At 39.2% G+C, this 13,578-nt stretch overlaps 1 protein-coding gene across 2 annotated transcripts in view; it reads left to right on the top strand.

Moving 5' to 3' along the window:
• Window positions 1-13,578, top strand: part of LOC139711428 (ribosomal protein S6 kinase-related protein-like) — a 117,353-nt gene that overhangs the window by 11,202 nt on the left and 92,573 nt on the right. For both annotated transcript variants that reach the window (XM_071623311.1, XM_071623310.1), the window contains exon 2: window positions 2,057-2,248. In XM_071623311.1, the coding sequence (XP_071479412.1) occupies window positions 2,057-2,248 (192 nt within the window). The remainder of the gene's footprint in view (window positions 1-2,056; window positions 2,249-13,578) is intronic.

Here is a 13,578-nt window from a genome sequence, read left to right as displayed (position 1 = left end):
ATTATATTCGAGGCAAAGGAGGTGAGGGAGGTATTGTAAGATGTATGAAGAAGTGAAGTGCTCCACTGCATTACAAGTTGCCATTGACTTTGATGTAATTGCGGTTGATAAAACGTTTCAATAGCAAATAGAGCAAATGAGACATCTGCAGACTTAAAGGGACTGTTCACAGTTTCCATACCCTGAGGGAGTAAATATGCTGTAAAACAGATATATTGCTTCATACTAACCCTGCGAATCATCATCCTCATATGTTGCATCATCGTACTAAACAAAATACAAGCAGGACCTTAAAGGAAATATCATTAAGCTAGACAAAAAAAGACAATATTCTTCAAAACTGTCATTTCATAGGTAATATTTCAACTGACATGATGCCCTATAGACATATCAAAAATATGTGCTGCTTACATAACTTTTATATTTCATTTTTTACATGTATATAATATATATTAAGCATGAATCATCTATTCCCTTCAAATCCACTAACATTTTAATTGTCAAGAGGGAATATATTTTGGTTTTAAATTGCAGGAGTGGATCATGGCAAGTCAGAGTATGAAGTACATGTACCCTCTTCCAAATGAAGCAGAGTATAATTTTCCTTGTCTTCTTCTTTTTCTTTTCAATCTACCTTTATTGAATATCAGAATTTACTCTTGAATATGTGATATTGACGCATTTATGTCACAAGTGGAATGGAGTGCAGGACAGTCAAGTTGAACCATGTGCTAGTAAAAGAAAAGAAAGAAGTACACGATTTTACAAAACCCTCTCCTGTGGAAAAAGATGTTTAAAAATCATACATGATATGAGTGTAGAGTGGACAAATGTAAAACTTGTGATTGTTCTAACAGAAAGGCATTTGGTGGGATGAAGAAACGTTGGACAGCCATTCAATAGGTTGTCCTGGAAGATGACAATTTGAATTCAATTTACAATTTGCTGTTTTTTTTATGCCCTCCGCAACGAAGTGGCCGGAGGCATTATGTTTTCGGGTCATCCGTCCGTCCGTCCGTCGTAGCGTCCGTCCGTCCGTCCGTCTGTCCGTCCGTCCGTCCGTAGTAGCGTACGTCCGTCCGTACGTCCGTCCGTCCCGTTTTGTTTTTGTCGATATCTCAAGAACCGTGTGGTGGTTTTACATCAAACTTGGTATGACGGTATATCCTTGGGGGATAATACTTTGTGTGGATTTTAGGGTCACAGGGTCAAAGGTCAAAGGTCACAGGTTATTTTGTGAAAAAAAATTGAAATTTCATGTTTTTCTCCATATCTCGCAAATGGTTCAAGGTATCTTCATGGAACTTAGTATATATGCTTGTACCGATAGGCAGTGATTATCTAGGGAAGTTAGGGGTCATGGGTCAAAGGTCAGGGGGGTCAAAGGTCAAGGTCAACTCCTCAAAATATCACTACTTTCCTTAAGATGCAATATGCCTGAAAATTTTTTTTTTTAACTTGATGTATGGCATGTATTACCCAATATATATTCTGTGGGAAGTTTCTTGCCAAAAGGTCAAAGGTCAAATGAAAGTGCTGAATTGCACTTTTTCCTCCATATCTCAAAAGTAACTCAAGTTATCGTCATGAAACTTACATATTTATGCATGTTCAACCTAACAGTGATTCTCTTTGGAACTGTGAGGTCAAAGGTCAAAGGCCAGGTTTAGATAATGCTATTTTCCCATTTGATACTGAAATTATACTTTTTCTCAATACCTTGAAAATTACTCAATGCATAAACTTATAAAAGGGTCAAAAGTCAAGTAAAAATCATCAGTTCCCCAAATACCTGCACTCTGACATTTCAATCATTCATCCAATTGAACCTAGTTCTAGGAAAGTGAACATTCAGCACATTTGTGTCAAACCTGTCATTTTAATATTTTGCCAATTGTGTGAAACTGTCATCACACATTGTCAAGACATTGTACTATAGACCTATTAGGAGAACCATGCATTATGGCGGAGGCATATCAGTAGCCGTAGCGATATATCTAGTTTTTTCTGCAATGAGGTTTGATTTTTTTTTTAATGTGTTTGTGTGTGAACACAGATTCCTAGTCGGAGCTCCAGTGACCACAGCTTCCAGCGAATATGGTCGCGGACGTCGCGGAGAAGGCGGAGTGTGGTATCCCTCACGGACCCATACCTGGCCTCGCGCACCACGTGGCCAGTTCCCCAGAGTGAGGCGATGTTCCTGCCTGAGTATGAAGTGAGCCCTCGCAGTGCCGAACAGGAATACAAGGTATGACTTCTTTTCTTTCTTTTTTTCTTTTCTTTTTCTCAGTGCATTCATAACAGCATATTCTGAATATAGGGCATTTGTTCTTTGGTGCACCCCTATTATAAGCTTTAAACATTCTGTATCCTTTCGCTTATTGTATCTAAGATCAAGTACATTCTAATGTGCCACAGATCCTCAGCCATCTGAGTGTACATTGTATGTACATTAAAAGTGGAAATTCGTGCTGTATTTATCAATCTTACCGACTTGAAATAATGGCAAGGTTTCTCCAAATCTTTTTGGCGACATCCAACATGTGATTGTCATCCCTTTGACAAGAATATTTGAGTTCTGTGGTGTGTTTATAGTAGACTGATGATACGCTTCTGCTAGATGTACAAAAAAAAAAAAATGCATTTATCACGCAGTAGGTGTATTTGTGTGGATTGGCATATACAGTGTTTAGTGGGCTTTGAAAAGGTGAGGATGGATTGACTGTGACTGCCGTGTAATAAAAGAGCTTTTTTTTTCTCCTACTGCAATGACGAATGAGGATGTGATCTGTAGTGATATTGCCACACATCTATTGAGTTATCTTTCTTCACGCACTGGCATTTCATTCACTTCTCGATTGCGAAGATGAAAAGCGACTTCTGAATAGACTCGTCTGCAGAGGCACTCAGCTCTTTGTTAGTAGAGATGTTCGCAGTGATAACAGCGGAAGGTGGAGTGACGATCTGCCTTACAACCTTCGTTTCCCCGATGCGTAGAGCTGACACACTTGGAGGAGCTCATCCGACAGCTCTCGTCTAGTTCGTGACCCCGATGATGTCATAGCTGGAGGGGAGGTATAAAAGGTTTCAGTTCTTGCAGAGTTTGGATGGATTTAAATGCCTTTCTGCTGCCTAGCTCTTATAAAGCGAGTCATCTCCCCATGTGCCTGGTCTACCCACGCTCGGGCTACGGTGGTTGCCTAGCAACAGTTTCATGTCTGCAACAGTTTTGGACGAGGGTGTACACCCTCCACATTGTCCACTACAGTCTGTCTTCCCTAAGCCAACCCTGTGGTTCAAACATATACTAGACATCAAGTTCTGGAGCTTCCACCCTTGCCTCTAGACAGAAAGATGTCACTGTTTTTTATTATCATTGCTGTAGTTATTATCATTGGCATCATAATGCACATTGTATACTCTGGTCATCTCAACAATTCCCTAATGCAGATCGAATGATATCTACTTCACAACAAGGGAGATGGACGCATTACATGTATGATTTATTTTGCCGTATATTTATTTCATGCAACATCATGTCTATTCCCCCCCCCCCCCCCCCCCCACACACACATTGCTGAATATTTTATGATTCTGGACAGTGGTGTATGATGTTATCTTGTTCCTCACAAGAGATATACTTCGGCCGACAAGATGTTAGTATTAGCTCCTGCATAATGTATGAATGCCTCATTTCACTTGATTTGGAAATAGTCTATGGTACAAGACCGCAGTAGGGACTACAACAACACATGCCTTCACATGCCATGGTATCAATATACATTGTATGCAAAATAGACTCTTAAAAACTGGAAATAATCAGACAATTTTTAGTTCTTGTAGAAGTGAATCAGAGCAGTGATTACTGGGACTGTCACTAGTAACAGGTGATTATTTATTTGCTCAGCCCAGTTCAGTTAGCCACATGGATATGAGTGTATATGAGACACTTAATCAAGTTCTTGTTGAGTGGGGTTTAGTTGTAGACTACAGTTGTCATGAGTACAAATGCAAGATATGGCTGTACAAGCCAAATCATTTGACCAGACAGAAGTGATGAATCCATTGAGAGTCATTAGTCGTACTGGTAGCAAAAATGAAAGCAGAAGAGAAAGAAAGGAATGTTTTAAAAGATGGAGGAACATTATTGGGAGCAAATGACATAGAATATATAAATAGAATATATCTTCAGCTGAGAGGCAGAAGGGCACTATCATATTTTCTGAGATTTTCACGAGTGTTTGATAAAAACAAATCAATGAATTTTCATGAAATAGAAAGTACATTTATAAATATTGTGTCAAATAAAGGAGTAAACAGTGTCCTTGTGGTTTTGTTTTTTGATATTTTACTGAAAATGAGAATAATTTAAAATTGATGCTGCAGTGTAGAAGAGATCAAGCTATACAACATGATACCAGATTCTCAATACCCCCCCCCTTCCTGCATATTGTAATAACGTCTTTCTGATTCTCAGCTGATGATATAACAAAGAGTGGGTTGATATCAGTGTAATGATGAAGATGGGTTAATGGAAGTAAGAATTAAAAGGAGAAGAAATACGCTTTTGTGTCCAGGCATTGTTAGCTTTGATTAATATTTGAAAAGCTGCATGATATCATGTGACATGATTGTTTCGTGAAGCCTTTTGTTAGTGAAAAGTGTAATTTAATGGTATCTGGGCGCGTGTTGTTTCCAGCACTTAGAAATTGGTTTGTAAGGCTTCCCTATTCTTCTTTTCCACAAAAGAGCTATTCTTTTAATACCCAAAGATTATCACTCTGCTAAATGCTGTGTGTGGGCGTAATGATGTTATTATCTCCAGTAAAATAGGTAGTCTGGTGTTTATATTAAGCCTTGCCGCGAAGGTGCACCTCAGAGCATCATCACGATCAAATATCTGATGAGACCTTTGTCTGTAATCAATGGTATTAGTGAGGTACTAGACATGTTGATCATAGATACATTGTGGGTATGATACAGTTGAAGCACTTTTGTATTGATTTAGTCGTACGTTGGCATTATTCATGTGGTAAAATCGTATTTCAAGCATCCAGCAAAATTCAACGTCTGCAAGGATGATGAAACTCAATAAAATGTCTAGAACAGTTTTCCCTGTGATCATTGTAATGTTTCTCATCTTATCTGATATTCTGATTGACAATAATGTGTTTCTGTAGTCTTCAGGAAAGTGAAATTCTAGATATGACTTCAGTTTTCTGCCATTGGTGGCTTTTCCCATACTCTATGTTCATGGTGGACTAACGAGGGTTCAGCTTTGATGCTTAGTGTCTTACTATTCACACAAAAATTAAACATCACAAGGAGTGTCTGTTTTTGCATTGTTTCTACTACTCTGAGAAGTGCTTTTATGGTCTCGTTTAAGCTGTTCATTGCTGAAACATCCCCTATCCCCCACCCCCACTGGTTCCTGTACCATGCCAACATCACACCCTCTTGGTAGTGAAAGTCTTAAAGGCCAAGGGGGATCATTGTCTGTGGCGTTCACTGTCGGGGGCGCTGTGCTTTCTGCCAGATGGAATATTGTCCTGACTCACTTCCTGTGTTGGAGAACGAGCTGCGGTTGAATAACCGAGGCACACAGACTTGTATCCAAAAAGTCAAAATCCAGGCAGCTGTTGTCTTCCCACACAGACCTTTCTTCATATTCCACGTCTATTTCTTCATAATATCACTGAGCTCAATGACGATAACATCCATGGTATTGCACTGTTAAACTATGCTATTGAAATCAATACAGTTTGCAGCTCTCGTGTCTCTGTAGCTCATTAAAAAGTGTTTGATCTGTGTATGTTTGTTCAAACCAAATAAAATTTCCTTTTTGTTACTACCCAACCAATCTGTGAGTGAATGATAATGACAAAAGAAAGAATGTAACTTTTTCTCATTTTGCGTTTTTGATAGAGTATGCAGACAGGAGCATACCTTTGTCCTCTGAATTAAAGGGGTCGTTCAGACATAGAATTGCTTGAATTATAGTGATTGTGTGTCACATTGTTGACTCCTGGGACAGTCCTCTATAAATGACATTAACCCGTTGAGGACAAGTCCCGAGTATACTTGGGCAAGTGTCTATGGGAAATACTTACTGTAGCAGAATCAGTCCATCCTCAATGGGTTTTAATAAAGAGTCAAAGGGCACACAGCTCCGACCGTAAATTTGGAAGTGCTTGAATTATAGTGATTATGTGTCATGTTGTTGACTCCAGGGGCAGATCCTTTATATAAAATGATACTGATCAAGAGTCAAAGGGCACACAGCGCTAACCGTAAATTTGGAAGTGCTTTTACTACGAGCGTGATGACGTGGTACTGGTAACACAATTTCCCACAGCTGTGTTATCATTCCGGTCTCGTTACAAAATTGCTCGACCTCTGATCTGAAGGTTGTGGGTTCAAGCTTTGGTTGACACCACGCCAATGTCTTGAATTCATGTATCTCTGTGTACATGATGTGGCACCGTCCTTCACCCAGGAACTGTATAGAGTTTGTAGCGAGATGTTTCATCTTGTCCAGGGGCTGCGCTTGAAGGATTGTTCGTAGAAAAGCTCACCGCAAGAAGCCTAATTTGCACACTGCATTTAATGGAAGCTGACACACACGGTGGCCTCCGAGGTGAAAAGATGCCTTATTCCCCTTTTAATCTGACAAGAGGCCCACGATAAACTTAAAACCCAGATCTACTTTAAAAAAAAAAGAAAGACCTAGGATATGAGAGATGACAGGGAGAGATTTGAGAACTACTACAAGAGATACAAAGTTCCCTCATTGCATTCATTCATTCATTCCGATCATTTTTTGTCCATATCAAGGATATTTGGTTTGCTCACATGTTTTCTACTAAAAAAAAAAAAGATATACAATACAATTTCATAAACACATTTAAATGTCATATAAGACAGAAGAGAGACATCATGTTGCTAAAATGATAAAACATGGAACATGATGTCATTTAACATATCTGATCAACATCAGTATTCAAACATTAATATTGATATATCTTGATATAAAGTATAAAACTGGGAATACAATATTGACAGTACTGTACTGGACATTTTATCAGCTTTTTTCATGACCTTTATAATAAAAATACCGTAGGTTGATGAAGGCTCACTTTGCTACAACATTATGTCATGATGATAATGATAGTAGTAATGATAATAGTAGTAGTGATGAAAATGACAATAATTATAATCATAGTAATATTAATCATAATGATAATAGTCATAGTAATGATAATAAAATGATAATGAATACAGCATTTGTAATGTGCCATCAATCATTGGCATTTGTTTGTTTGTTTGTTTGCCTGTTTGCAAAATAACTCAAAAAGTTGTGAATGGATTTGAATGAAACTTGCAGGAAAAGTTGATAATGACACAAGGAACAGACAATTGAATTTTTGTAGTGATGCGGGAATTTGTATGGATTTTTGGAGATTTTTTGTCTTTTGGCAGACGGGGTCAGTGACCTTGGGAGTTCAAGCTGAGCATATTTGAGGTTTGCATGTGTGCCCTAAAATGTGTGCTCTGCTTGGGCAAGGCTCTGCAAAGCTGGAAGCAGATGATGTAAAGAAAAGGTTTCTACATTGGAAAATTGGGCAATTTTTCAGCATGCGTGTATGGGTGGAAATGAGCTGCTTAGCGGAGGTCTGCGCTCTCCAAGTGCTTTCCTAGTTACTTTTGATTCTGTTGAATGAATATTTCAAATCTTGTTGGCCACTGCATATCAATGTCCTTGAGAAGCATGTGTCATTTTAGATATGGATTGAGTGCAAGCAGCAATATTAGTAGAACACATAAGTGAAAGTTTCAGGAAAATTTGGACAATCAATTCAGAAGTTATGAATCCTTAAAGTTTCCATGCTATTATCACTTGATAACGAGATTTCTACTCTACACTTCATGACATGATTATGAACAACAGTATAAAGAAAATATAAAGAAAATTCAATATATACTTTCACTTTTCTACCATATTTAAGGAGTACTTGACTCACCTCTTTCAGAAAGCAGGGAATGATATTACCCTTAATATTTGGTGAAAAAGTTGGTGAATTGTGTACTTGTCAATAAAAATTAATTTTTGTAATAATTTTATAACAATGGTACATTGCATCATGCTTTTTGCATCCTTTGAAGAGCATAGAAAATTAGAGAACCCAGTGAAACATAATGATTATTAGAAGCCTTAAGATGTAAAACTTTCATGAACATGGTAATTTTGGACATCATTATATCAATTGTTTGATGTAAAATGAATGCTCGAGACTCTTGGACCCAGTTTACAGTGCGAGGCTCGGCCGTGCCCAGCCCCGCTTCAGTGTAAACGCGCAAAAGGCCAATTGCGAGGCCAAATTTGGCCTCGCATTTGGCCTCGCTCTGGAGGTGATCTCGGCCGCGGCCGAGCCGCGGCCGAGCCCGGCCTTTTCTTGGTGTAAACGCAAACTGGGCCAAAAGCGCGGCCAATTGCGCGGCCAATTTTAGTCTGGCTTCCAAACCCTCTGCCTGTATCTTTCGCTATTCAGGATATTAACCCCCTCAATGTCGAAAACTAGTATAGTTTAAGGTGGTTTTGTCCTGCAAAGGATTCTTTCCTTCGGCAAAGGCCTTTGCCCGAACGGCGACTTCGTCGCCACGGAATTCATTTGGCAAAGGGTCTGAAAACCAGACAATACCAAATTGCATTTGTTTACAAGCAGAGCGCCACTACGACAAAATATTGAAAGGTTTGAATCAAAAGCGCGGCCGAGCCCGGCAGTGTAAACGGACAAAATTGCGGGGCCCGGCCTCGCAATTGAGGCTGGGCTCGGCCGCGGCTCGACCGCGGCTCGGCCCAGCCCCGCACTGTAAACGGGGTCCAATTCTCTTGCAATATTGCAGCCTGTTTTGTCTTTGTTTGTTGTTGTTGTTGTTGTTGTTCAACCTTTATCTAGGATGGAAAATCAGCTATTATATAGCAGACGATTTCAATTATCTTACTTTTGGCCCCCATGTGGTGCAGCTAACTTCAGCAAAGTTTGGACAAGTAGTATCACTAATATAATGCATGGAATGCAGAAGGCAATTTCCCTGCTGCCTACATGCTAGTTTCAAGTTTCAGTTATTCTTTAATTCATCATGAATTGATACCTGACATGTGTGACAAGAATCTGGTGTTCAACCCTATTTGTCATCGCTGATCCTACGAAGTTCTTTTAAGTGAGTCATTGCAAAGGTCAGAATAGGTTAAGTGTGTTGAAAAGAAAAGAAAATTGTCGACTGAAGTCGGAAGAGGTCAGTCAGAATGCCAAGCAATGACTGATGAATTCCTGTCCACTTACTGCGCATTTGGTGAGACTGCAAACCGGTAGCTCAAAAAGCAAATAAACAAACAAAAACAAAAAAAACCCTAACATCCGTATTACGCCCTCTCCCATTTCAGAACCAATTCATTATCAAAGTAGGATGGCCTTTTGCAAAAGTCAGAGCCGAAATCTGCTCTGAAATATGATGCACTTTTTTTAGGCTGCATGCAGGGGTCGAGGAAAGTGATAACTGAATTGGAGTCTGGCGTTCCTAGGTGTATTCTCATTGCAAAACAAAGAGATACTTTAAAACAATTGAAGTGTTTTGAGCTTTGTATTCACGCTGCATTAAACATCAGTAAAGTTTAAAAGACACATGTATCATTGAGTTTCTTGCCACCATAATGCCCATGCCTATTTGGCGCGGGAATATGTTGCACACATTTGTGGCTGTGATGTCACAAAAGCTCGGGTGACAAACGGCACATTTTGTATGTGGTAGTGATGAGTAAGCCAGAGCCAAGTGACATGTGTTGCCAATTTGCTGTAGCCAGTGTTTTCATATTCAAAAATGTTATCGCAAACTTCATGTGAAGTTACCATAGAAAAACATCACCACCTAGTTTGTGATTTTTCTGGTAATGTTTCTAATGGCTTCTAGCACAATTTGCTGAGCAACTTTCACCCAGATGTTGTGAAATTTTGATTTGTCACATTTTTTTTTTTGGATAATGTCATAATCAATGTAATGTTAGCATTTTTTTCTTCTTTTGCTTACAGTGTGAATGGCCCCCTCACAGGATTTCATGCCTGTGCATTAGTTCCTTCGAGGAACCCACACTGAACTTGAAAGGGAAACTTGGCAAATATGTGTTTCCCCAGCCGCCCCACTGGCAAATTCTTTGAGACTTTGATCATTTTGAAATTCTACCTCTAGGCATGCTTTCAACTGTCACATCAATTTACGCAGTGGTATGTAAACTTACATGACATTCTTTCTCTCTCTCTTTCTTCTTCTTCTTGTTCTTCTTTTTTTCTCTCTTCTGTCTCTCTCTATTATGTCTCTGACACATCTCTTGAATTCTGATGGCATGAAACATTCGGTTCACAGAGCGCAAGGTTGAGATGAATGGATTTTATTGGTTGTTTTTCAAGATGAGTGGAATATTGTGTAATGCAAATTTGTACTTCTGTTGCTGGCATAATGATTGAGATGCAGCCAATAATGATTTGCAGTATACTGTGTATGGCATTGACATTTCATAAGTATGATAATTAAAGGATTGCAACTTGTAAGACAGTTTAATGAGTATAATTCAATTCACAATCGAGAACCACAATGACAGAATACAAGACATAAGATTTATTTCTTTTTAGGAAAAAACAGTTTCTCATGAATGTGTATGAGACTGCCTGACATATGGTTATTTGAAATAAAAAAAAAAAGAACTAAATCTGAGTGGGAAGTCAGTATAGCTAGAAGTGTTCTGCCATGACACATTTTGCCTTTCTTTTCTTGCGTACATGGAAAATGAAAAAAATATTACAGAGAAAGAAAGATCGATAAGGTTTCTTTAAAAAGTGTTCGCAAACATTGCGTCAAGCAGTTTGAGTCTGTCACACTGCGTCTGCTTCGACTGGCATTTGTTACATGATACAGTGGAGCCCCAGCGGCCATGTTTATACCAATTGTACAGAGATGGATGCGGTTCATTCATGTTCCTCTCAAAAGTATGTGTGCATTGGTACTCGACACCCAACATGCCTTGCATCCATACTTCACACCTACCTTTATTCATGCTGCGGTCTGCCATTCCTGCTACGCAACATTACTCCCGCCATGCCTCATTTTCTTTCATCAGAGAGACGGCATCCAAATGTCGCCATGGCAACCGGGCGGGTGGCAGGGTTGTGTTTGTGTATAATCAATTTGCGGAGTTTTTGCCTCGCCACCGCCGATGTGATTCATAGCTGAAACCCCGAAAGAACCATGCAGCTTTGAAAAAACAAAAATTTGTGCGGAATACTCCGCGAGAGATAATGACAGTGGTTGAGATTTGGCAGGTATGGATGGTTTCATTAATATACAAAGTGGTTCGTTTTATTTGCCCTTACCTATCTGGTAAATTGTGAAATCAATCAATTTCATCTATTTGCTGGGGTTTTCATGAAATGCACTTGATTTTATACAATGAGCAGATAGCCACTCGAATTCACAGAAGGTAATCGATTTTATAGAATGTACTGTGAAACCAGAAACATAAAATTTGGGACCTTTTTCATTGCAAGAAACTTGCATGAATTGCCACTTGCATACAATGTATTGTGTAGACAAACACTTGCGTGTGCATTGTACTTTCATTAGTTCTTTTCTCCTTGCAAAATTTGTGAAAGTTTCATGTACGTGAAAATTAATGGTTTTGCAGTATTTTACATGAATTCTAGCTTTCAGACTGTCAACTGATAATACAGTGATAATACACTGCATATGAAATGATATCTCACTGCTCTATCACATTGAGTTGTATACAAAGCAGCAACATTTCATTTGTAGTAGACAGAACATTTAGGGGACAGTTAGCATCATTTCAGCTTTTAGTCCCCACAGCAATCTTTCATGGCAAACCTTGTTAAAATTCACCATGAACCATAAAGAATACAAACTGGCAGTTAAGTGGGCAGGCTTGTTATAACACTAATACTGTATTGCTGAATGGCAGCTGGAAGGAGTTATATTTTCTCTATTTGCGGCATGAAATTTTTGGGAAGTGGAGCCGACAGCCTTTTCCGCGACATAATATTTTCGCGGACTGCCACTGGCATTCAATGCATAAAGTGTAGGCAAGAACTTTTGCGTGCATTTTAACTTTGTAAATCTTTGCATATCATGTCTTCCACTCCACGTAGTTAATGCAAAAGGTAGGGATCATATTCTGCTGTGATATTGCTATAATATCCCATCAAGAGTGACTCCTGTAATGGCTGTATCAATGATATGCAAAGCACTGGGGCAATAGACCCCAAAAAAAAAAAATTTAACCTTTTCCACTAGTATGAAAGTATGTAATTTGAAATAGCAACATTGTACTTGATTTGGAATATTTGATTTGATTTGACTTCCTTAATGGTCATTCACTATCTTGCATTTGACCAATGCAATGAAAGCTGTCAGAATAACAATTTTCTGGACTAATATAAATATTCAAGATAATTTACAACACCACACACTCAAACCACCTTCTCCACAATCACACTTTCACACTGCAGTATTTTTAATGTAAAAATACTTGCTGACACAAAGACTTCAGAGCTGGGCCAAAAATACAGGCTATTCTCCAATACATACAAATCACAAAGCCTTTTTAATGACTCATGCATTTTGACAATACACCAGGGCAGAGGCTAGGATCAAACTAAGGCTTCCAACTAAACTGCCAGATATTCAAACATTATGTTCGGGACAGATAAATACAGTCGACTTGTAGCTTTCTCAAGGACGGCATATGTCAACTGCTCCTGCCACCGGACTTCAACTGGCAGTGCTAAAAAGCTCACCCCTGAGCCTATCTATGCACTTGACCTCAAGAACTTTCAATCCCCATGGTTTGAGGTTAGTCTAGGATGGCAAACCCAAACATGCAACTTTTGCTGCAACGTCACAATGGGCAAAGTGTCTGCAACTTCAGACTGCCCAGGTGTATACACCGTAAAATAATGTAACTCTTGTCACTTTCATGCAGATACACTTCGTGCCTGCTTGAACATCCTCGGGTGTTCTGCCGCACTTTCGCAGATTTGCAGCAATTTTGTTCTGAAAGATTAAACAAAAAATAAAAGTCTGCGTAGTGGACTGCCGGTTGTCTGCTCTGGAGGTTGTTTGGGTTCTCGCTCTTTATCTGAACTCCTACCCTGGGAGGTGCTTGTTACAATCAGGCATTATACCCAGAAAGCCATAAGAATAGCGTCTCTTTCTAGAATGTCAACTTTCACACAATCGACGCTCTCTGGGCCGGCACTCTTTCTCCTTTCCGTTTAACCCGCTGGGCTTCAAGAGAAACTATATCGTGCGAATTCCCTATAGGGCTTAATTCCTTGAATCAACGAGGCAGTAATCAAGAACTTCTCTACTTTTGACCGATACTGATAGGCCAACTCACTTTGCACAGCAAAAATACCCGTCTTCCAAGAAAAGCTTCTGCGCCGTAGCTGAAGATGAATAATAAGACATGAAGACTTGGCAGTAAAGATCCCCAGAAATCTCTTTTTGACA

The sequence above is a fragment of the Diadema antillarum genome, unplaced genomic scaffold (assembly GCF_040938485.1).
Source record: "Diadema antillarum isolate AM-2024a unplaced genomic scaffold, OU_Dant_1.0 seq00001659_RagTag, whole genome shotgun sequence".
Lineage (NCBI taxonomy): Eukaryota > Metazoa > Echinodermata > Echinoidea > Diadematoida > Diadematidae > Diadema > Diadema antillarum.
Note: the sequence above shows the minus strand (reverse complement) of the source record. Positions and strands in the feature narration are given on the sequence as shown.